The sequence below is a fragment of the Malania oleifera genome, chromosome 2 (genome assembly GCF_029873635.1).
Source record: "Malania oleifera isolate guangnan ecotype guangnan chromosome 2, ASM2987363v1, whole genome shotgun sequence".
In the NCBI taxonomy this organism is placed as follows: domain Eukaryota; kingdom Viridiplantae; phylum Streptophyta; class Magnoliopsida; order Santalales; family Ximeniaceae; genus Malania; species Malania oleifera.
In genome coordinates, this window is record NC_080418.1 from 111,247,188 (window position 1) to 111,274,136 (window position 26,949).

General features: G+C 36.7%; 1 protein-coding gene across 2 annotated transcripts; it reads left to right on the forward strand.

The window, feature by feature from the left end:
- Positions 1–6,880: 6,880 nt before the first annotated feature.
- LOC131149438 (signal peptidase complex subunit 3A-like) lies at positions 6,881–15,038 on the forward strand. Of its 2 annotated transcripts, XM_058099881.1 has the most exons (6): positions 6,881–7,389; positions 7,470–7,517; positions 11,827–11,889; positions 12,712–12,765; positions 14,218–14,304; positions 14,651–15,038. In XM_058099881.1, the coding sequence occupies exons 1-6, from the start codon at positions 7,264–7,266 to the stop codon at positions 14,774–14,776; spliced, it is 504 nt and encodes a 167-aa protein (XP_057955864.1). In that variant the 5' UTR covers positions 6,881–7,263; the 3' UTR covers positions 14,777–15,038. The 2 variants fall into 2 exon arrangements, with proteins under 2 accessions (XP_057955864.1, XP_057955865.1); XM_058099882.1 differs by lacking the exon at positions 7,470–7,517 and having other exon boundaries at positions 7,162–7,389.
- Positions 15,039–26,949: the final 11,911 nt, after the last annotated feature.

Here is a 26,949-nt window from a genome sequence, read left to right on the forward strand (position 1 = left end):
GAATACGTGTTCTTTTGATCTTCCAATTCACATGTCAACTCAGTCCGATCTTTACTTTCGATCCAGTACTTCATGTACGAGTACCTGTATTAAATATGATCTGCAAAGATAGGAAGACATGAGGAACAATATATAGGTTAATATCACACTTTAAACAATGATGGTGTAGCCACCAAGGCTAACAACTTCCTTTTAAAAATAGAAGTTTCATTCTTCCCCTTTTATCCTCAAATTATAAGAAAGGAAAATCGACTTTTGCCAAAATTACTTTGGAGAAAGTAATGGGACCTTGTGGGATTTATTTCTTCACATTAGCCCAATGAAAGCCTCTCCTTAAGGAATCAAAACTCGTTTTTGTCTCGATTTTGAAATGTAAAATGGATGTTGGTTTTCATCAAAAAATTATTTTTGAGAAAGTAATAAGGCCCCCATAGCATTAGTTTTCTCGCATGGACACCGCAAAATCCTTTTTCAAAATCAGTGTTATCTGTTTTACTTCATTTGTGAAAATTTGATCCTTCTTTTCTAAAATTGGATTTTGTCCCAAAATATTTATATTTTTAATCTTAAAAGTCTTTTGAATTTTTTTTTAACTGTTTTGTTTCCCAAAACAAGATCATCTTTTTTTTTTTTTTTCAAATTAGATACTATTTCTCTTTTTTCCAAAACCCTTTTTTTGGGATAGCCACCCTAATTCAAAACCTCAGATTCCCCTAAAATTAAAATCTCTTACTTTCTTTTTAAAAACATCAACTCTTCCAAGGATAATTCATTTTCAAAAATATTTGAACTAAAATTTTCTGAATTACATCGACTTGATCCCAGGTTTCGAGTGCATAGGTAGTTTACTCCAAAAAAGGATAGGTTAAGTCCAAAATAAAAACTGTTTTTCTTTACCAAGTGGATCCTAAACCATTTTTCAGAAAGGATAAATAGTGGAGTCTCCATGGGGTTTGGTCACCCGTAAAAGTCTCACAAAATATTCTTTTTGTTGGACACACACAAACACAAACACACATATGTGTTAACCATTTACTAATGAGTATTGATAGGGGTGCTAGGAGGATGGTTGTCCTGTGATGACCTAGAAATTCCACTACTCTTATAGCACCTGTAATAATATTTTCATATAGCAGAAGACCTCAAATACAAATTACCAGAGTACTAATTAATTCAATATAACAATATCATTTCCAATATCACAATTAACACCCCTAAAATTATAAATACATCAAAAATATAATAAAATAAGATCTATTCTAAATACAATCTTCTATCACACCCACGCTTCACTACGTTACTCTAATCACTATTATACTCCATAAGGCATCTGAAAAATATTAGATAATCATGGGGTGAGACACCTCTTAGTAAGAAGGAATAAATTATTGTTAGTGTATGACAACATAAGTTTTAATGTATCATAACCCATTCATTTAATAATTAATTTAATTGAGAAATCATGAAAATTGTACTCATAACCATATATATACATTTGCAAACATATATTTTTCTAAAAAAAAAAATGCTCGTGTTCAAAAAGTTTCTCTGTGTACGAAACACAACATATCTGTTAATGTAGAATCATCATATCTGTAATAAGGAACCAACCTGAGTGGACATTTTTATATCACCGTCATGTAATAACCCCACATGACTGGGTTGTGCAACCTGAAAGCGGGACTTAACCATGGCTGACCTACCAGGCTAAGTCAAATTGTATGCGTCTGTAGTACGATTGGCCTACCACAGCCTGGTCCAGATTCAGGGATGGTCAACATCTCTCCACAGGCCAATCAACTTCCAATACCAACACTCTCCCCAAGTAGTGTAGTTGCACTAACTCATTCACTAGCAACGATCATGTGCTGTCATGTACATCACTAGTCTATTAGGGTTCTCATTTCCACATCTCAATATAAAAACTATCATTTTTGTCATTTCATTTTTCGGTATAATACCGTCATCACATATCTCAATATCAAAAATATCATGTCTGTATTTTGGTATAAATTCATCATCACATATTCTAATATAAAATCATATTTCATCATTTCACAATAACTGTCATATTTTCAATATTTCCCACAAACCAGCATAAATCACATTTCATCATAAAATATTCTTACATGTTTATTGTACAATAGTAAAACCATTTCTCATGCCACACAAATTTTAAGTAATCTTTCATAATATAATAATTGTCTAGAAAAATATATGATAATCCAAAACCACTATTTTCATATTCCTAATAAGTCAAAAAATCTTATACAATATTTTCATATTCTCATGCTTTAAATTAATCAGTTAAATTCCAAAATGCCGGACATAATTTATTCCCCTTACATGTTTACTAAAGATATGCCTATAAGGATCTCGAAACGATTTATGTAGCGTTCGGAGCACAAAACTCTGTATTCATATACTTTAGTTTAATTGATTCAATTTTGGAATAACAACTATTATAACTGTTAGCATATCTCCCCAAAATACCCTTGTAGTCTACTAAAATACCCTTGTAGTCTGCTCAAATACCCTTGTAGTCTGCCTCCTTCCCCTATAAAGGATGGCCTTGTACAATTTTATTGGTACAAAAAGATTAATAAAGTTTGTATTAATCTTAACATGGTATCAGAGCTCTATTTATCAGGAGGTCCTGGGTTCTGATCTAGTTGCTCGTCTTTATTCTGTGGCATTATTTGTCATTTGTTTATCCCTCCATGTGCTATCGGGCTGCACGTGCAGAGGAGTGTTAAAGCTTGATACACATTGTTGACCCACAACCTAATAGCTTAAACTTTTAGGTAAAGTGATAATCTAACAATAACATTCCTAAACTCATATACTCCTGTTAACCAGTTTGATTTTGGAATAATCACCAACCAGATATCTATATACTCATATTTTTCAATTTAATTGGTTAATCTTTAAAAACAATTGACATCATTTATCTCCCTTACCTTATCCCAAGAGTGGTGCCTACGACGCTCAAACCACGAAATCTCCTTGATTAAAACATCGGTGGCTGAAATTGGAACCTAGAGATATTTTTCGTTCTTCAATTGACGCAGGTTTCGTCGAAAAATTGAGGAGAGAGAAAGAGAGAGAGAGACAAGAGAGACGGTGTGAGAGACAGTTGGAGTAAGCGCTGTGGGGGGGGGATCTTGTTCACGAGTTTAAATTAAATTCGTTCGGTCCACGAAAAATTTTATTCGGAGTTGTGTTTAACAAATTTTGAGAACGAAATTTTTATAAGGAGGGGAGAATGTAATGATCCCAAAAATTTTTATATGAAATTAGTGTAATAATCTTAAAAAAAATAATTATTATTATATTAAACTAAATAAATAAATAAAATAATATTATAATAATAAGATAATACTTGTGTCTAAGTAGATATATATACATATATATATATATATATATATAGTTATGAGTACAATTTTCATAATTTCTCTGTTAAATTAATTATTAAATGAATGTGTTATGATACATTAAAACTCATGTTGTCTCATACTGACAGTAATTTATGCTAAGGTGTCTCACCCCATCATGATCAATTATTTTTCAAATACCATAAGTATAACAATAATCAGAGTGCGCAGTGGAAACATTGGTTCTTTGGTTAGAATTGTTATTATTTTATTTATATTTTTGATAAGTTAGAACTTTATTATGATATTGAGATTTCAAAGCCCTAACTCTCTCTCTCTCTCTCTCTCTCTCTCTCTCTCTCTATATATATATATATATATATGGAGTTTTTTCCCATTTTATTATTATCGATAAATAAAATATTAAATAATACTCTGAATGGGAAAAAAATTCCCAAACTAATGCTTACGTAATCAAGCTGCGAGATTTAAATTGATGGCCACTAAGAAGATGACGCGTGGCAAGTAGAAGACCAAATCTCGCAGCTCTAAGCTGCGAGATTTAAAGAAAGTAGCCACTGGAGGGCTGACACGTGGCAGGATGCAAATCTCGCAGCTCGGAGCTGCGAGATTTAGGGTGAGCCGTGAAGATCTGCGCGCTGGACGCCTGCAATCCCACCGTCGGTCGTTGCGTCCTCCGTCGCCCTCCGTCGTTGCGTCCTCCGATGCCACCCTCGGCCGCCACCTCGTCGAAATCGGCGTCAACGACGTCTTCTCCGTCCCCGGCAACTTCAACCTCACCCTCTTCGGCCACCTCATCGCCGAGCCCGGCCTCAACCTCCGTCGTTGCGTCCTCCGATGCCACCCTTGGCCGCCACCTCGTCGAAATCGGCGTCAACGACGTCTTCTCCGTCCCCGGCAACTTCAACCTCACCACTTCGGCCACCTCATCGCCGAGCCCAGCCTCAACCTCTCGGCAACTCGCAGCAACAGTAGCCGCCGCTACCGCTGCCGCTCTCTGCTCCACTCGCCCAGCCTCCCTGCAACACCTCTTGAAGCAGAACTAGTCCTCGCCGCCACCGTCGCCAACACCCCTTGCCGCCGTCGTCGCTCACCATCCTTGCCGGCAGCATCCAGTCCTGTTAAAATCTCGCAGCTCCAAGCTGCGAGATTTTCTCCCTTTATGCGCCACATGTTAACTTCCCATTGGCTATTCCCCTTGCCACACGTCGTGTTTCCAGCGTCGATCACTTTAAATCTCGCAGCATCAAGCTACGAGATTACGTAAGCATTACTTTGGGAAATTTTTTCCCAATCAAAGTATTATTTAATATTTTATATATTTTTAATAATAAAATGGGAAAAAACTCTATATATATGTCTGTATTCACCCTTTTTCTTAAGAAAAGAAAAATAAAATAAAATGACAATTACCTGTCTCTTTTAAGGCGTCGACATGTTGCAGTTATGTGTAGTACTGTAGTTTTAATTTGACGTAACAATTCAATTCTTGAGTCATTATGATTTGGATGGCTTTTTATTCTATCCATTTAAAACTAGGTCATGTATAGGCATCAAAGTTGAACTACATAAACTATGGTATTTATTTTTTGTGTTGCTTTATGTTTTATTTTACTTAATGGTTTTATGTCTACTTTATAAATTATAGTGTTGTTTGGAATTTGAAAAATATTAAGAAAAAAGAAAAAGAAAAAGAAAGAGTCAACTTTTTTTTATCTTTGATTCTCAAGGAAAGTATTATAACAACATTTTGATTTAACACATCATTAATATTTATTTTTTAAAATTTTAATTATATTAGAAAATTTTTAAATTTTTAATAAAATTTGATATGGAGAGAAAATAAAATGAAAAATGAGTTTCTTTCCTATTTTACTTTACTTTTCTTTTAATAAAACTTCTAATCTAAATGAGCCATATTTGCTATGAGTAAATATATGAAGTTTAAACTTAATCTTATTTCGTATAACTGTTAAGAGTATACAAATTAAGAATGTAAATTTAACAACCGGTCAAAATATATAATACTATATAAAAATATTACATACTTTGCCAATGAAATATATTGCTCTACAGTAGAGTGGAGAGTAATACTAGAGATATATGGAATTAATTTTAAAATTTTTAAAAAGAACAAAAAAAAAAAATTATGAACATTTCGTGTGAATTCTATTGGTATAAAATACTCAGATTTGAATATTGCTTAAGTAACAAATTTTAGAAAAATATTTAGAACATAAGGCGTCCATTAGTAACATATACGAAATACTTATAACTACATAAATGTTTTCAAAAATAACTCATAACTAAAATATAACACTCTTTATTTCTTTTATTGTTTTGTTGATTTTTAACCTCATGTATAACTCATAACTAAAATATAACACCCTTCCACTCAATTTTAATAAGATAAATTAAGAAAATGATATTAATTTAATAAACTAAATTGGAAAAATTGATCAATTAAAAAAAATTAAACTTATAAGTGAATTGAACATACACCGAAGAAACTGGATCAATCGATTAACAAAAGATGACAACATAATTAAATTATCATTTTAAAAAATTTAAAATTATGAAAAATAAATAAATAATACAAACAATTCAGAAAAAATACTTAAATAATTATATTGTTTGAAATATTTGCTACATACATTTTTTATGAAAATTAAATGACTAAATATATCATTAACAAATAAAATATATTTAAAAAAAATTAATTTGGATCAGACAATTGGTCAATTTGTGGCTTTCTTTTTAGTTTGGTTGAATACCATATTCAATAACATAAAACTTGAATAAAATTAGGCAAATTCAGGTGAATTGTCTCAAATAATGGTCAATCAATTAATAAAAATTTGAGTTTTCTTTATTCATTTAACATTCATATTTTACACACAAAAGAACTAACATCTCATTTTAAATTTTAATTTATAAAAAAATGAATTTTGAAATTTATTTTATCTTTTTTTAACACTATTTTGATAAGTTATTTAAATTTAAAAATATTAAACTATGTTTTATTTGTTTTATGATGCGTTTAGTCATTAAACTTTTTTGAAAATTATATATAATAAATATCTTATATTATTATAATTAGTGGACATTTTTATGATTTACTAGTAATTTTTATTTTTCATATATTTTTTTAAAAAATTTAAAATAATAAAATATTTTTTTGACATGATGACGTTAATTGGTTGATTTAAAGCTATTGAATTAGATAGATCAATTAATTTGAGAATCAATTAGGTCTTCGAGTTGCTTAATTAATTTTTAAAATATTATGTTAACTAATTTTTTAAATTTAATTTATTAAATAGGAGTCATTTTAAAAATATTATTTTGTTATGAAATTAATTTTTTCACGTATAGATAGCAGCGGGCTAATAGTCTTTATTTTGTCAATAAAATTAAAATTAAGATTTTTGAAAATACCACCAATAATGGATTTAAAAAAGAGGGAGAGAGCCCCCAGGGCGTGGCTCAGTTGGCCGGACGGATCTTGGGAGTGCCTTTCACGAGGTCATGGCTTTCTCCCCTCCCGGGTTCGATTCCTGTGGCAGGCTCCTGAAATTTATCCTCTCCGTGGGCTGTGGGGCAGGCTGGCACGGGGCACAGGATTAGTCGCGGACCGTTAGACGGACGTGGACACCCGGAGCGATATCTAAAAAAAAAAAGAGGGAGAGAGTAATGATGAAATAAATGCATAAGATGCTTATTTATTGGGCACTATTTATATTTTTTAAATTTATATAATAGGAAAAATCAAAGAGTTCAGTTGCCTCTGATTCAATTCAAAGATTCATGGCATAACGAAACTCGCTACAGAGGAGAGACCGAGAAAGAGAGAGAAGAGGCAAGAAGAATGCATTCGTATGGGAACAGAATGGGCAATCTGTTGACGGTAGCAGCCTTATCACTGGGCGCAATATGTGCAATGGCCTCTCTCTGTGACCATCTCCACGTTCCTTCTCCTTCAGCTCATGCTCAGGTCTCTCTCTATCACTCCAAGATCTAAGCCGATCGGCATCTGGGTGTATGCCTCAGACATTGCTTAAATTATTGTTGTAGGTGCTAAAAATCAGTCGGTTTCGGAAGCACCGCAGTGGTGACGATGAGGTAGCTCATTGTTCATATATATGTTCGAAACCTCTTTCTCTTTTGGTCTTTATTTAATCTTGCAGATATTCTGAATTTCGAACATTATTCCTCAAGGGTTGTGTCTTTAATGCATTGCGTTTGTTCGAAACCATTTGGATTTTTGGTGTCTCAGAAAGTTGTAGAGAAGTAAAGGGATGAATTTGGGATTCGCTTTTGAATAATTCAGCATTTGCGAGTTATCTGATATGAGATCAAGTGATTATGGCTTTTAAGGGAGTGCTGTATCTCAGGAAGTGTATTGGGGAAGAACAGAGAATATTGCTGAATGAGAAGAAATAGAGGGGAAATTGTTGATAATTGAAATGGAAATAGAATGACGGACTGAATAATCTTTCCATACCCGTATAATGCAATTGTTGTTGGTGATATCATTTTGAGCCAAAGTGACAAGGTAATGAGAAAACCACCGTAATGATCTTAGTGGTATGGGTATTGCGTTTATATAATATTCTTTACAATATGACAGCTAGATGATTTACAACAGAGTCAAACTATCCATCTATGCTATTGTCTATAATCAAGGGATTATGAAAGCTAGATGATTTACACCAGAATCAAACTCTCCATCTATGCTATTGTATATAAACAATGGATTGCCTAGAATCATGTGATATGATGAGATTGACAGAATTATTGGAGACGTGATTTTTGGATCCTTCCATAACTATAATACCCCCCCCCCCAACAAACCTAGCGACTGAGAGTCTTGGACGCGTAGCTTGGATCGCAAAAAAATGAAGGTAGGTTTGCCGAGGCTCTTTGTGAACAAGTCTGCAACTTGGAGATTAGTAGGGATAAAAAAAATTTGTAGGTCTCCGGAAGGTACCATTTCTCTCGCAAATGATAATCTAAGTCAATGTGCTTAGAACATTTGTGAGAAACCAGATTAACAAGAAAAATGGAGCTTTGATTCACAAAACATTACCAAAGAGGAGACCAAAGGCACATGAAGATCACGAAGGAGATGACGAAGCCATTTAACTTCAGCGGCTGTGAGAGCCAATGCTCGATATTTTGATTCACAACTGGAGCGAGATACCATTGGTTGTTTTTTAGAGTTCCAAGACACAAGATTATCACCGAAGTGAATTGCATAGCTAGAGATTGATCGATGTGTGTCGGGACACCCAGCCCAATCGGCGTCGGGATAAGCAAGGATCTCTCGAGAAGAAGATGGAGTAAAAATCAGTCCAAACCGAAGAGTTCCTTTAACGTAACGAAGAATTCGCTTAATTGCTTGAAAATGAGAGACAAATGGCTCATGCATGTACTGATTGACGGCATGAGCGATGTCTAGATGAGTGATAGTGAGATATTGAAGAGCTCCAACAAGTGATCAGTAGAGAGAAGGATCGTAAAAATCGGGACTAGCAGCCGATAGATGATGAGCGACCACCATTAGAGTGCTGACCAATTTGGAATTGAGGAGCAAGGCACGCTGGAGTATTTCATAGGCATACTTGACTTGACTGAGAAAAAAACCAACAAAGGTCCTTTGGGCTTCTAGGCCCAAAAAATAGTTCAAGGTCCCGAGATCCTTGGTAGCAAATTCACGGGTCAATTTGCCAATGAAACCATCAAGGAGAGACGAGTTGTTGCTAGTGCCCACAATATTATCAACATAGAGTAATAAATAAATTAAATCAGCACCTATAAAGGGGATAAATAAAGATGAGTCAGAACTACTACAAGTGAAGCCCATAACCAAGAGAAAAGACTTGAACCGATGAAACCAAGAACGTGGGGCTTGCTCGAGTCCATAGAGAGCCCTGCAAAGGCAATAAACATATGTAGGATATTTGGAATAGCCGGGTGGCTGGTCCATATAGACTTCTTCCTACAAAAACCCATTTAGAAAGGCATTCTTGATGTCGAGTTGACGAAGAGGCCAATTATTAGGGATGGCCAAGGAGAGGACAACCCGAACGGTAGAAGCCTTCACAGCAGGGCTGAAGGTGTCATGGAAATCAAGACCCGGTTGTTGAGTATACCCCTTTGCAACAAGATGAGCTTTGAGACGGTTCACGGTGCCATCGGATAAATATTTAATACGAAAGGCCCATTTAGAGCCCACAACATTTTTATTGGGTGGTCTCAAAACTAGATCCCATGTATGATTCTTTTGAAGAGCCCGAATCTCTGCTAGGCTTTTTCTTAATCAAGCCAAGTACACCCATGAAATACTCCAGCGTGCCCAGCTCCTCGATTCCAAACCGGTCAGCACTCCAATGGTGGTTGCTCATCATCTATCAGCCACTGGTCCCGATTTTGATGATCCTTCTCTCTACTGATCACTTGTTGGAGCTCTTCAACATCTCACTATCACTCGCCCGGACATCGATCATGCCGTCAGTCAGTACATGCATAAGCCATATGTCTCTCATTTTCAAGCAATTAAGCAAATTCTTCGCTACGTTAAAGGAACTCTTTGGTTTGGACTGATTTTTACTCCATCTTCTTCTCGGGAAATCCTTGCTTATTCCAATGCCGATTGGACTGGGTGTCCCGACACACGTCAATCAATCTCTTGCTATGGAGTTTACTTTGGTGATAATCTTGTGCCCTGAAGCTCTAAAAAGCAACTGACGCTCCAGTTGTGAATCAGAATATTGGGCATTGGCTCTCATAACCGCTGAAGTTAAATGGCTCCGTCATCTCCTTCGTGATCTTCATGTGCCTTTGGTCTCCTTTCCGGTAATGCTTTGTGATAATCAAAGCTCCATTTTTCTTGTTGTTAATCCGGTTTCTCACAAACGTTCTAAGCACATTGATTTGGATTATTTTTTTGTGAGAGAACTGGTGGCTTTCGAAGACCTACAAATTCTTTATGTCCCTACTAATCTCCAAGTTGCAGACGTCTTCACAAAGAGACTTGGCAAACCTACCTTCATTTTTTTTGTGATCCAAGCTACACATCCAAGATTCTCAGTCGCTAGGCTTGCGCGCGCGCACAGGGTGGGGGTGGTGTATTACAGTTATGAAAGGATCCAAAAATCACATCTCCAATAATTTAGCCAATCTCATCATATCACATGATTCTAGACAGCCCGTTGTTTATATACAATAGCATAGATGGATAGTTTGATTCTGGTGTAAATCATCTAGCTTTCATAATCCCTTGATTATAGACAATAGCATAGATGGATAGTTTGACTCTATTGTAAATCATCTAGCTGTCATATTGTACAAAATATTATATAAATGCAATACCCATACCACTAAGATCATTACGGTGGTTTTCTCATTACCTTCTCACAAAGCAATCCAGGTGGCATGGAATTTGATAAATGTTTGGCAGAGGACACTATGGTCAGCTAGACCATCATCCTGAAGAATAATTTGAGTATATCCTTAGTAGGAAGAATGAGCTGCAACTGAGAAAGGTATTAGGTCATTTGTAGTGGAAAGTGACCATCCACCTGTTTGAGTTCTCGTGCGTACATGTTATAGGGTGAGTGCTAGTATTAGTAGTCCTTCATCACTGACTTAACTCAGGACAGCCAGGGCTCCAAAGCTGAAGCCCATGTTCAATAATTTCAGCCAGAGGAGCTGCCACACATGAAATAAAGGGGAACTCCCTACATTGTATGGTATAGCTATGATATGTTGCTGTTTTCATCTTCTTTGCTATGATTCAGCTTCAGATAATCTAGCTAGAAGTATACTTCCCAAGCCTGGCAGACAAAATATCCATCAAATATGGTTAACGACTTAACTTGAATTATGCATAGACTGACTATTGCAGATATCAGGATGGGTTAGATGTTGCAAATGTAATAATACAAACTTAAAAGAAAGACTATAACAGAGGAGGCATATGCCCCTCTCAACACAAATAAGACTGAAGTTATCAATTAATATTGTCACTAAACATTTAAATACAAATGACACAACTATTGGTTGCCCTAGGAATATGAGATCATCTTCCCACATGGATGAGAACCCCTTCATTGTATTTTTAGCTGGCAATATGATGCTGGCAATGACGAGGATGAATAGAGAATGAGAAAAAGAATTGGCTTCACTCTAAAAAATATGCATGCGACCAACTTAATAGATTGTTTTACTTTTAAATTATAAAATTAGGATGTTTTAAAGCTTCAGTCGAGTAGATCTTGTCATTTTGATGATTATAGGTTGCTAGAACTTTGGCCTTGTTATTGCGTTGTTTTTTCATTATGTTCATGACATATATTCATTTTTATACTCTTGAAGAGTTACAATCTAATTATTGTCCAAAGGTTTTTGAAGTCATATGTATATCCAGGTGGGCCTGGAATTAAATGTCTCAGCAAATTTACAGTCGACATTTACATGGAACACAAAGCAGGTATATTTTTCATCCCTTGCCTCATGGTCTCTTGTCTATGTTGGTGGCAGTTCAAGGGGAACTATAAATTTAGTTGAACTACTTAACTCCTTTGTTGAGTAGAACTTCAATGTGTTCTAGAATGTTTGCCCCCGGAGTCATGGCCCTCATGAAAGAGGGTGAAATTTAGCATACGCCAATGTGCTCGTCCTAAGCCCTATCCTTAAAGCCAACTTCTTACAACAGTTACAGCAATGTAATATGGCAATTGTTTTGGGCCATTAGAAAAGGCATGTGAATTCTACTGGTCATACTTGATGTATCTCAAATGAGTGTGTTCGCATTCTATGGCCACTAATGCAGGCAGCTCTCTATAAGCCCATTTTTCTTCTTTGTTAACATTCTTTCTACATCTCATGGAGTTCTCTAAATGGGTGTACGACATGCGGATGCGTCTCTTATATTCAACTGCTTGTTGTTAGAAGTTCTCAACTTCTCCTTTTCTGTCTTTCATGCCATGCTTTTGCTGTGTCTTGCTCATTTCTGCCTAATGGATGCCTTGACCAGGCCTTAATTCATTGCCCCTTTGAGAAAATACCTTTCAGATTTTGAGCTTAGGCCTAGGTTTCAATTTTTCTTTCTTGAAGCCATAATTTCTTGATTTTCAAGGAGCATTAGAGCCAGACAATTGATATTTTGAGATCTCTCATCAGGAAAATGGTTCTTCATTGAGCGCATTGTATTAGGTCCATTACCCCTTGAACTTCTTGCCTTGGTTGGTCTGGTCAGTTAGTTGTTTCCAACAAATGTATATTTCGTCTCACAGTTGCTCTAGTGTTGCAGGTTTTTCTCTTTGTAGCAGCTGAATATGAAACCCCAAAGAATTCAATTAATCAGGTATGCTTTAGTACTATTTGATGCACGTATCTTTTGCGGCAATGTGTACTTATTCTGGATCTGTGCATGGGAGACTGAACTTTTGTTTTGCTTGACGTTGAGGAAATTAAAATTAATATTTTTCTAATGTTTATTGTGGTGTTAGTTTTTATTTACTTTTTTACCTCAGAAAATATGTGTTACTTTCTCATTGACCTGTTATACATAGTTCTTGCCACAATTATATAGCCTCAGGCCCTCGAGCCAACGTAGCTTAAATTACATGTATGTTCGTTGTGCAAGTCAAGATCTACTGATTTGACTGAAATATTAGAACGATCAATGACATGGTTGAGAATTGTTTTCAAGTAACATTATGGCTATATTTTTTGTAGTCCATGCTGTACATGAGAAATAGATTGACTTGGTTTACAAATGGGGATTCCCTGATATGGAGCAATGCCATGCTGTTTGTTTCAATGTAGGGTCATGGGGCAACTAATAATTGTCTTGCTTTCTCATCCGTGAACAAATAGCACATTTGACAAGAATTTAACCAATGAGGCCCAATCTAGATATCAGCTGTTTACATCATTTGATGTTAACAGAATTTTTTTATAGAATAAATGACTCGAATATTTTTTTTGGGGGTGGTAGTGGTGGTGCTGAGGGATGGGTGGGGAAGTGGACTCAATGCCTTAGTCATTTATAGTCTCCTTAACAAACGCATGCAGTGTGAGGGAACTTTGTAATCAATTAATGATCCAAACCATGGAACAAAGTGGTATTGTTTTCAGTGAAATTTGTGTTGTTAGTACATCTAAAACATTGAGGAATTGGGTTATGTAGACTAGTTTAGGGCATATAAGACTGGCATTGAAATGTAAATTCTTGCTGATTGCTTGATCAAAGCATTTGCAATGAGTTAAAGATAGATCACTATGTATGCAAGTCATTTATCTTACTGTAACTTTAATATCAATAGGTTATCATGTTCGAGAGAAGTTTGCATTATTTTTTATAATTTTCCAGTAAATTATGATAGTTATTTTTAAGTGTTGATAAACTATGAGAGATATGACATAAGGTATCGATTTGTGTCATTCACATATGTGAACTTTAGCCTGAGAGCCCATAACAATAAAGAGTTAAATATAAATGTTGTGAACTTTTTAAAGTTCAGGACACCTACCATACAAGAATCTAGTGCCAAGGAATGTTGAAGACAGCATAATTAAACTCCATGTGTGCCTGTGTTCCATTGTGGTCCAAATGCAAACTATCTGGTAAGTCTTGCAGTTTAACCCAGGGTCCTAGCTCATAGCATAAAATCCTCTATGCACAATATGGGTTTCTACTTTAACAATTTTTTAATTACAGTTTGCTTGCCATATATGCTGTGTCCATGTTTGTGGTCTCCATTTCAAAAAACCATGATCAATACATTTACTTGGTTCAGTTTTTGCAAAACAGATATCCCTATGGGATAGGATTATTCCTGCTAAGGAGTATGCGGACTTCTCAATCCACATCAAGAACAAGTATCGTTTCACTGATCAGGTGAGCCAACACGATAATGTCTGCCACCTGTTCACCACCTTCCAAACTTAAACCAATGCTAGCGATACAACAAGGATTGACCGGAATTGGCTCTTTTTTCTTTTGACACCTTGTATCTGTGTGACACATGGAACTCAGTTTGCATCTATATTTCACTGTAATCATGGACCTACATTTTTGCTGACTACCTCCTATTGCAAGTTTGACACTAACAACCATGTGGTGCTAAGCTTTCATAGAACTCACTACTTTTTCATTTTGGTTATTCATCGTAAGTTTGGTGTTATATTTTTTTTACCGAATATGACCATTTTCTACTTGGTTTGATCATTTTGATTAATTACAGGGAAATAATCTCCAGGGCAAAGAGTTCAACTTGACATTGTGCTGGCAAGTCATGCCAAAGTCTGGAAGGATGTTTGCTGACAAGATTGTCATGACAAGATACCGCCTGCCAGATAAATACCAATGAACATGTCTTTATGGATTTATTAGTATCTCTGTTATAGGACAGATGAAGACTAGATCAAGATTTTCTTCTTTTTCTTCTCCTTCTTTCTTCCAAAGGTTGGTCCAAAATGAAAATTATTTCGCGATTTACTGGGGGAAGTTAGGTGAAGGAATGCCTTCCCTAATTGATTTATTTGAGTACAATCCACAATTGATTTATTTTTTTCCGATGGATCAATGACCTTAACATATTGATGCAGAATGCATGAAAAGCCTTTTTAAAATTCAGGTCTATTGCTTGTTGGGTATGCTGGATTTTGTGACACCCTTCAAGTTGTCCCTTTCACATGGTGTAGTTGGTGCTTCCGTCGTCTTTTTACTTGTGCCCTTTTCACACGGTGTAGTAGGTGCTTCTGTCATTTTTTACATGTGCAATGTTTTTTTTTTCCTTTTTTTTTTCTTTTGCTTTTTTTGGCTATGTTTATGACCTTGAATCATAAGGCAGCTAGTGATGTAATCACATAAGGACTAGGATTGCTGGTTAAACACTACCATCAGCTAAACTGGCACTTGTACTGATCCCCATGGCATATATGCAGCTATTCAGCGATTCATGTTGGCCTTAGGATAATCCCGAAGGTTTATTTGCACGTTTACTCTGTCTTTGGGAGTTCGGAATTTGAATCTTGAATTTAGATTCATGTGGGGGATTGTACAAAAAGGTAGATGTTGTACAAAATTGTATTGAATTTTGTTCAACTCTACAAATGTTCAAATTTAAGTCTCAAAATCTATGCTGCCAAACACAGCCATAATAGGATTCAAATAATGAACCTATGTTCTTTTCTCAAGGTGCTGATTGTGGCCTTTAGGCTTTAGGCCACTGCTATAGATTCAGAAAGATTCATTATTGTTTTCTCCCAATCATGTGGTGTTGGTCAAACATGGTCACATTGATCTTGGGATAGAACCAAGAAGTAAGGCTGTTCGTGGGTCAAGTTGAGCTCAATATTCCAACCAAATTGACTAGGTAGGCTTGAGAAAAACTTAAACTAAAGTGGAACCACATTGGATGCAGTTTGGATCTGCTAGATACATGGGTGGATCGGGTTGAGTTGGTGGTTTAAGGTTTTTTTTTTTTTGAGAAACAAATAACCTGGAAAAGCATGAATAAAATTGAAATTTTGCAGAAAATATGCAAGATCAATACTAGAAAGTGAAGTTTGACATATGAATGCTGTTATCAACTAGATAAGTAAAAGGATTAGTTGTCAAAGCTAATGTTGCAAGGAGAGCGGTTCTCATGATCCCTAACCCAAGATTATCAATCTTGGCAACAACTCTGACAGACTCATTTAATAGAGCTAAATCTCTAGTGGGTCAAAATACAAAGATTAAACTAGGAAGGGTTTCTCTGAGGAATGTTAGCCTCAAAGTTGGAGCTACAATGTGCAGCCTTTGCCCTTCTCTCCTCTTTATTTTTGTTGTTTTAATTTTTATTCTATTTTTTCTATTATACTATGGTTGGATTGGGTTTGCACATTCAACGCCTCACCCACTCAAAAATTCGGTTTATAGGGAATTACAATCCATAATCCAACACAAACACATCCAAAACAATTCTTTGGGAGTGTCCTGGATCGGCTCAGGTGGATTGGGCAGTTATGTGAACACTCCTACCAAGAAGTCATTTGCACCTCTCTATAATCTATAATCTATAATCTCTATTAAGACTGAATACAGCGACCTCTTTGTGTGCTATGTACCTCGCCATGTGTCACCATTTTATTGGTCTGTTGAGTTGTTCAAGCAGGGGCTGGGTTGCTTTGGGTGTTTCCCTTTGTCTCTTGGTTTTGTTGCAAGGAATGGAAGTGATGGGTGGGTTAGGTTCCCAGCATTCTGTATGCTGCGAAGCTGAATTGACTGGCGTCTAGGATGGAGTTGGCATCGTGTAGTTCTTTGAGGACTTGGGCCCTGTACAGACTACAGCTTTTTGAGTTGGGTTGGGTATCCCATGCTCTAGACATATTCTTCAAGGCGCTGTTTGGTGGCTATTGTGTGCATATCCTTCACTTAGCATTCTTTGGTTTTGCGTGATTATGCCTTGTTCTGGCTTTGGGAGAAAAAAAAGGTTATTTCTTTTCTTTGGGATATTTGTTTTCTGATTTGTGCAGTTAGAGGTGATGATTGGGCTGTTGGTATTTGGTGTTAATGAAATTGTAATTTTTTTAATTTTATGTTTCTTTAGTTATAGCTGTTGTTTTATCTGATCACATGAAATTTCTGGTTTTTTCTTTGGTGAGAAATGGTTTTATGGTTGCTATCTTCATTGGCTGTTTTGGGAAGCAACAATTTTATGTTCATTCTTTAATGTGAGCCGTGCTTATGCCTTCGTGACATGGCTGCAACTTGGTGGAAATTGATTTCTTGAAATTGTTTGATTTTCTTTTCCCCTTAATATCTGTTGATTTCGGTATCACCATCTGCAGGTATCTTCATCTGGGATGAGCTTTGTTGTTGATATGGATAAATCTCTAGATTTTCTTCACTAGTTATTTACTGTGTTTGGCAGGGTGCCCCCAAGCCTGTTTTGCAAAGGAAAATCTCAACCCCCGGAATAAAATAACAGTTCACCATGCACACTCCATTTTCCCTGCAATCTGCACTTCCAACTTTTTATGATGTAGTTGTGGCTTCATAAATCATGGATGAAAATGTCTTCTTGAAAGAAAGTGCAAAATTCAAACTACAATCTCTATGTGAACTATTAGAAATTATTTCAAGGGATCCGCATACATACTAGAATTATTGCAGAATGGTATTTAAGGACTGCAAGTAGATCATGCTGCATTGAGGAAATGTATTTTGAACTACTAAACATTTTTCATTATTTTAATTTTTGTTCTTTTTTTTTTTTTTTGCTCAGAATTTTTTGTATTATTGGGACCAATCTCAGTCAGGTACTGGTACCCAAACCAAGTGTGGCCTTACCAAAGAGTACAAGGGTTGAATTCATGACCAAAAGTCACAAGTGGTCTTTCCCACTTGAGCCGACTCGACTGGGTTTTACAAGTGTTGATTACCTTCAGATCTATTATACTTGAAGGTTTTTATTGCTGTAAGACTGTAAGAATGAATCCATATGGCAAGAACAATCAAAAGGGGCGTGGATGGACAAATTCATATGGTGAGAACAGACTTAAGCTTTTAAGATCCCAAGGGAAGATCAATGTAAGCAAGAGTGCAATAGCCAAACAGATGCCCGTATCCCCCTCCCCACCCCAACCCAAAAGAAGGATAACAAGATGTTGCAGCAGTTGTGGATTTATGGAGCTGGGAACTATATTCAATGATCAATCGAGTTATACATTGTTTCTTCCAACAAAAAACATATTCTGACCTTTTCAAATTAATGATATTATTATTTTGTGAATTTATATATTCAATGCTCACTGCACCACTATGCCGCTCATGCATGGCCAGGCTTCTTTGGGTAAGTCAAACATGTTTAATTATTGTAATTCCTCTGTTTAATACGATAATTTCAGTTTTTCTTGTGATACTTGGCAGTGTTTTCTTCCAAAAAAAACACTGATATTTTCCTCACAAAGAAACAGTCTCTGTGCTAACTCTTAACATACAGACTTTCGCCCGGTTTTTAGGGGGCTGTGGCTCTTAACTTGTTGAGCAGCATGAAAGGCGAAAAAGAGGAACTGTGAGTTTGAACCAAAGTCTTTTAAAGTTTTCTATTATTTTACTCTCAATTTTAATTCACATTACTAGCCACGGCAACTAGTTTACTGCTCCTCAATTGGCTATGTACAGTGGAATTCAGTCTATGCTGAAAAAAGAAAGCTTTGCTAAAGTGTAAGATGTCTTTTTTTTTTTTTTTTCCTTCTCCTGCTTTGTTACTGGTTTTACTTGTGTATTATTACTGATTCTCTTAGGCTGGATATATGAAATAATATTGTGATGATTGGATTGGAATGACAATTGTTGGACCAAAATTAGGAGTAATAGCCCCATCAAAAATATAAAAGGTGTAAATGCATTACAAAAAAGTTTTAAAATATTAAAATATAACACATTTGTAAATCGTTTGATCTGACTCATGCTCGTTAGGGTGTGTGATCAAGTGATAAGAGCGAATGAGGAACTATAAAAGATGTTTGTTTTGATTTCTTCATTGAAATGCTTTTGGAATATCTAGTGTATGTTGACTGTGGCTATTCAGTCTAATCTAACCTACGTCCACGGAGCACGCCGAATTTACTATAACTTGGGAGAAAATAAGAGGAGGAGACACACACTCAACTCAACTCTTCTCACACTTTTCTCTTTCTCACCTTCAGCACTTTCACACTCCTTGTTCACTCACTTCACTATTTTCACATTCACATACAATTGCTTCATTATATAGCTATATTGAATGGATAGGAAAGGAAGGGAGAAATTGGAATATTTAATGGGTTATTTTAGCAGGCGGACATTATCATTCCAGCGCATGAAAGCTGGCTCCTCTGCGGCTTATTTTCATCTACAACTCATCCTCTTCAAAGTCATTTAATTTTTGTTTCCATTTAATTTGTTTCCATTTTCTCCGTTTCCATTTTAGCTTAACAATCTCTCACTTGGAGATGGAGATACTATCTCATCCAATATATAGATAATGATGTGTTCAAATATGTCTTCAAGCATGAAGACCAATTGAAGTTAAGCACAACTTCAGCTTCTCTGTAGTCACTACCTTTGTCAACATATCTGCCGGATTGTTGCTACCTTAGATTTCTTCCAGTATCAACACTCCATCCTCTAACAGAGATCTGGTAAAATGATAACGTAATCCAATGTGTTTGGTTGTGGATTTGCTAGATGTATCGCACTCTGACTGTTGCTGTGCAAAACATTTCTCTCTTACTTTATTCCGAGCCCTGTTAACAAACCTTAAAGCCAAATCATCTATTTACTGGCTTCTATTATTGCTACATACTTAGCTTCTGTAGTGGATAGAACAACAATCTCATGTATCTATGACATCCAACTAACAGTTGTTGTGCCAACAGTGAACACATATCTAGTGGTACTTCTGTGATGATCAATTTCACCAGCGAAATCGGCATCAACATACCCTCGAATTTTCAAATCTCCTTTTCCAAAACATAGGCACTTATCAATAGTACCACATAAATATCTCAAAATCCACTTCACTGCTTCCCAGTGAGTCTTCTCTTGATTTGACATAAACCTGCTGATAGCTCTCACTGCTTGACCAATGTCTGGTCTGTTACCAACCATGACGTACATGAGACTTCAAATGGCTGAGGTGTAAGGTACCTTAGTCATGAAGTCCTTCTCTTCATCTATCTAGGGAGTTTAGTCCTTGCAGAGACGGAAGTGACCGGCCAATAGCGTATTTATTGTTTTGGCGCTGCTCATGTTGAATCTCTGTAAAACACGGTTAATATACTTAAATTGAGATAATCGCAACGTTCCCTATTACTTATCTCTAGAGATTCGCATCCCAAGTATCTGCTTGGCTAAATCCAAGTCCTTCATGTCAAACTCCTCTAACACTTGTTGCTTCAATTTCCTGATTTCTTCTATATCTAAACTTGTAACTAACATGTCATCGACATATAGCAATAGAATGATATAGTTAGATTGATACCTCTTGAAGTAGCAATAGTGGTCTGCATTGCACTTCTAAAAATCTTTCTTGCGTACAAAGTTGTCAAATTTTCTGTACCATTGTTTGGGAGCTTGTTTGAGACTATACAAGCTCTTCTTCAATCTACACACAAGATTCTCTTTGCCTTTTACTGAGAATCCTTCTGGTTGTTGCATGTAAATCTCCCCATCAAGATCACCATGAAGAAATGTTGTCTTCACATCCAATTGCTCGAGATGTAGGCCCTCCGAGACAACAATGCTCAAGACTGATATGATGGTTGTTAACTTCACAACCGATGCAAAGATGTCAGTGTAGTCAATTCCTTCCTTCTGCTCGAAGCCTTTGACTACCAATCAAACTTTGTAACTCTTGAATCTATCGTACTCCTCTTTGATCATGTACACCCATTTATTGTGACGGGCCTTCATACCTTTGGGCAACTCAGCTAGTTCCCACGTTTTGTTGGAGTTGAGGGACTTCATCTCGTCTTTCATTGCAAGCTCCCACTTACTCGAATCTCCCGCCTAACATGCTTCATCATAACATTCAGGTTTTCCTCCATCTATAAGAACTAAATAATTCATATACCTCTTATTTGGTACATGCAGCTAAGAAGATCTCCTAAGCTCCGAAGCTAGAGTAGGAGGCGATGGTGCGACAATCTGCTCCACAAGTTCCTCCGCCTGAGGAATCTCGGTGTTTTACTGTTGTGTCTCCTTTGCCTGAGGATTCTCGGTGTGTTATGTCCTAACACCGTCTATGTAGTGACCCAAAGAATAATAGTATTATAATAGTAAAGAGGGAGAGAAAATGGAAACATGAACAGAAGGAGGCCGTAAACTTCGTCGACGAACACAGGGTTTTGTCGACAAAGGTCTTAAGGATTTCATCGACAAACACAGGGTTTCGTCAACGAGAAAATACCGAAAGACGGTTTGGGCTACTCTGAATTTCGTCGACGAATACAGGGTTTCGTCGTCGAATTTACTGAAGGATTTGTCGACGAAGTGACATGTCTTGTCGACGAATCTGACCCTATAAATAGCTAAAATCTATATTTTTATCCATTTTTCAACGCCCCTCTCTCTCTACTCTCTCTCTCTCTCTCTCTCTCTCTCTCTATGTCCCCTTCTCACTTCTCTCTTCATTTTCGGCCCTGCCAGTCACCGAATCGACGATCTAAAGCCACCACGACGTTCCTGGCGGAGTTTTCTACAAGTCTGCCGGAGCGGATCGTCGAGAAAATAAAGTTGGAATTCATCCCAAATTCAGGGTAAGGCCTTTTAGTCAATTTTTGGCCTTCTGACAGTTATAGGAAATGATGTAGGCGAAAAAATACTGATATTTTGTTCTGACAAATGTTGTTTTTAGGGTGTTATGTAGGAGGCCCTACAGGTGTTAGACTAGTAAGCCATAGGGGCTTTTCAGTAGTCAGGTAAGGGAAATATGCTATGCTAGGAAATTTTGAAATATTGTACAGTTTATTTAATTATGAAAATTATGTATTAAAGTATAGTGTGGCTTGAGAATATGAATATAATACGGGGGTATATTTTATGAATTTCAGTACCATGATTATACGAATTTTACTACCATGATTTTATGAATTTCAATACCATGATTTCATGAGTTCTAGTACCATGATTATACGAATCTTAGCACCATGATTATACGAATTTTAGTATTATGATTATGCGATTTCAGTGTTATGATTATACAGTTCTCAGTATTTTAACGTATGAATTACAGTACAGTTTATGCAGTATCATGATTATTACAGTTATTTCAGAATCATGGTATCAAACCTTGTTGGACTATGCAGTTACAAAGTACGGTACCGTTGCTATAGATATTATGATATGTTATGAGTGCAACCACCTATTTAGATAATACGTGGTAGTAGGTCGATCACCTAGGCCCTTGACATGGATAGGCTCCCCATCAGATATGGGTTGAGATGGCATATCAGACCGATGGAGCATAGTGATTTATTCCTAGTTGGCCAGCCATGGCAAATCCCGTTACGGGCCGCACAACCCTGTCATGAGGGGTTAAATCATGACACACAGTTATCCACAGGGAAAGCTTTCAGTTACTATTACGTATGTATAGATTCCAGAAACAAGGAACATACTTATGTATAATAGAATTATTGTGAATAGTAACCTACAATACTGTTATGTTAAGTAACATGGAAAGGGGGTGAATTTTATGATTTATACTATAATTACATATTCAGTTATACATGTTTATATGAAAATAGATTTTCATAATACTGTAACTCATTTGCCATATACTAATAATAGCATATTTCGTCTTACTGAGCGTTGGCTCATCCCAGTGTTGAATCATTTTTCAAGTGATCCAGGTAGGCGAGCAGACCAGGCTCGTAGATAAAAGGGCTTCTGTAGTGCCCTGCCAGTAGATAGTGGGTATGTATTTTTGAGGATTTTTGTATATACCAGTATAGTTGAGGGTATTTTGGGAAACAGATACATGTGTATATTTTGAGAAACATGTTAACACTCTGGTATTGGTATTGTATATAATTACATATGGTTATGTTTATTTGATTTCTGCTTCTTGTTGCTTAGGTTAACGATTGGATTTACCCCCAGTATGGTATCAGAGCATGTAGATTATCATAATAGTATATATATATATATAAACCCCAGTTTATTAAGCAGGTCGTTACATTCTAGGACATCATCCAATTCTACATAGATTGTTTCATTATGAACTGGTTCTGTGGGTTCTGTTGGTTCTGTTATGTGTCTGTGTTTGTACATCACCTTTTCATTAAAGATCACATCTCTGCTTCTAATCACCTTCTTATTTTCATCATCCCAAATGCAATACCCATACTCATCTTCACCGTTGTAAGAACCCAACCCGAGATAAGTGTATCAAAAAATAGGGAAAAGAGAAGAAAAGTTTAAAAGGCAAAAATATGCAGGACTCGTCGACGAGGCTTCTTTGCTCATCGACGAAGCCTCTTGTTTAACTCAATGACAAGATTCAGTAGCTCATCAACGAGGAGATGCCGAGAGATTTTGGGAAATCTTGAAATCTCATACTAATCGATGATGCCACCTTGACGTCGACGAACTTCCTTTTGCGACCGGTCGACGAGGATGTCGTCTCTTCGACGAGTCTGGATGAGTCAACTTGTTTATAAATATATTTTCACTTGCTTAATGGTTAAGAAACCGAAAAACCTCTCTCTCTCTCTCTCTCTCTCTCTCTCTCTCTTTAGGATTTCAGGCTGTCAGTTGCTGGAATCTACGATCCGACGTTATCACGTGGATCAGGAGGGGAATCTCTACGTTTATAGCGGATCAAAATTTCGTTTCGAGGATTTTTGGGTTTTGACCCAAAACCGTGGTAAGGGTCCGATTTCAGTTTCATTTCGGTATATATGTAGTAATGAGAATTGTAGTGAAGTATAGTTCTTGGATGTTTAGGTTTTGGGAACTCGGTTCGTAGTTTTGTAATCGTAGAGTTCGTAATTTGATATTCGGGAAAAGGTAAGGGGATGTTGTTTATATCAATTATTTTTGAAATTGGGATCGGTAAACCTGTAGTTTACGATCGTATGTATGTTTTGGCTACTTATTTAGGAAAATCTATCAGGTGAAAATGCAGAATTTTCGGGTTACAGTTTTTGGGAAAATTGAGGGTTTCGAATATCATCTCTATTTCTGTTGGAAAATCATATGTTGTATAAAATTGTAGTATTGAGATGACTGCACCTGTATTTGTATTAAATTGTATTGCTCAAACTGAAAACGATATGATTTGTGTATGCTCAAATAAGTGTGGAATGAATAGTTATATGTAAAATGTTCCAGGTTTTGTAAAACAACTAGAGGCAGCTAATTACCGTACACTGATGAGTATAGGAACATGAGTTCCAAAATTGTTCCAGGTTTTGTAAAGCATCTAGGGGCGGCTAACATTGTTGCCATGTCTCAACTAATTACCGTGGGTGAGAGTGTCCGACTCTATATCCGAGGGTGTGAAATATCACTAGTTTGTTTCAGCTAGTCACCGATGGGTGTGAGTGGACACCGTACTGGCAACCATATCGTTGTGAGGCTTCGGTTACTGCAAGGTATCGTGTGCTTGAGTGTGACGACGCTGACCGTATATTTGGTATTGTATATACTGGAACTGAATTGTGAAAATACTGGAACTATATCGTCTTATGCTTTATGTTGAAATAACACTTGTATACCACACACTGATATAAGATGCTTTCTTCCTTACTGAGAGGTGTCTCATCTCGAATATACAAATATTTTTCAAGTCCTTTGGGTAGTTGAAACTAGCATCCTAGCGTCCTAAAGCGTGGGTGTCGGTTAGCTACGTTTAGTACCTGTGTAAGTACGGGTTTTGTAACCGGGTTGTCAGTGTTAGGTTTTGTAAACACCCGGAGTATGTACTGTATTTTGGGAACGTATATTCCAGTTATGCATAGACTCTGGTATGGTATGATGTATGTATAGAAAGAACATTTTCACTGCGTATTTGATGTGTATGGGCATGTATGTAATTGTATATAGGTTTACGTGTACCCCACGGGGTTGAACCCTTATTCAGTATAGTATCATGTATGTTTTAAATGATACAAAGACAGGTTAGGTTACTAAAATCACACCTGGGACCCATCCACTGGTTCAGGGCGTGACAATCGTAACCGACGACGGTGCATTTCCTAGACTTTGGATCAAGCTTGTTTCTAACATGATCATTAACATGCACATATACTACACAACCAAAAACTTTCAAATGTGAAAGTTTCACCTCTTTTATGCTTCATACCTCTTCTGGTAGACTGTGGTCCAACAGTACTGATAGACTCCTGTTAATCAAGTATACTGCTATATTGACTGCTTCTTCCCAGAATTGCTTTGGTAAGCCTAACTGCATACACATGCTTTTGGATTTTTCAGTCAATGATCGATTCATCTACTCGGCTACACCGTTGTGTTGAGGTGTACCTAGCACAATTCTTTCCATCCTAATACCATGCTCATAGTAGAATTTATTGAACCTAGTGTCTTCATACTCACCACCGTTATTAGTTCTCAGCTTCTTGATTTTCAAACTAGTTTCATTTTCAATCATTGTTTTCCAAATCTTGAAAGCATCAAAGACATCATATTTGTATTTCAGAAAGTAAACTCATACCTTCCAAGAATGAATGTTAATAAAAGTCACGAAGTAATTCCTTCCACCTGTTGATGAGACATCTAAGTGGACTAGTTCAAGTCTCTCCTTCTTTGGGGTACTGGTGTATGTTTGGAAACTGACTCTCTTATGTTTCTCGAGTATGCAATCCTCGCACATATCAATCTCTACTAATCATAAATCACTCAATTGTCCCTTTGATTACATCACACTGAGTCCCTTTTCACTAATGTAACCGAGTCATTGATGTCAAATGTTGTTATCGTCATTTCCTATAGCAATTGAAATAGACATACAGACATTAGAAGTCACATAAAGCGTTCCACTTTTCTTACCTCGTGCAATAGTAAGTGCACCCTTTGAAATCTTTTATTCATCACCAATGAATGTTGTGGTGTATCCCTCATTTGTCAGTTGTCCAACTGAGATCAAGTTCTTTCTCAAGTCTGGAATATATCCGACATCCTTTAGCTTCCATACTGACCTGTTGATCTTGATCTTCACAATTTCCTTGTCGACTATGTCTCAAGGTTAATCATGGCCAAGGTATACTTTACCAAAGTCACTTGGTATATACTTCTCTAGGCAATATTTACTACAAGTAGCATGAAATGAGGCTTTAGAGTCTAAGACCCAAGACTCCTTACCAAACAAGTAGTCCTTAATCTGCATCTTCTAGAAACTGAAGTTGGTGTTGTTAAACATCTCGATCTTTGAGCTCTTTTTGTTCGACATCTCAATTCATCAATCTAGAGATGGAATCAGCTCAAACAGATAGCACGGTTGAATCCAGAATGGCCGAAAAAACATAGAAATGGTTCAAGTCATTTGAAAAATGGACTTGAAATGACTTCGAAAACCTGGTCAAACCTCCTAGTCAAAATTGGTCAACTTTTCGTTAAACTTAACAAAATATACTCCCACTTAACGAAATATTCCTAACGCCGTTACTTGACACCGTTACCTAGATGATGACATGGCAGGTGGGGTCCTGGGATGACGTGGGTGCTGATTTGGCAAGTGGGCCTAGGGATGACGTGGCGGCTGACACGTGTCTGCTGACACATGTCTGCTGACGTGGCTCTGACACAATGCTAACGCGGCACTAATGAGGATGCTGACTCAACACTACTAACGCGACATGATGACGTCATGCTAGAGTGGGTTGACTGATGATATGGCAGTGGGGCCTAGTGATGATTGTGCTAAATTACACCAGGTAAATTTCCAGGGAAGTGGGGGGTCACAATGGACCGCTTAAGTCCCACTTTCCTAGACAGAATTTTCCTTAGACATGTAATTAGCATAATATAGCTCGTGGGACCTCCAAT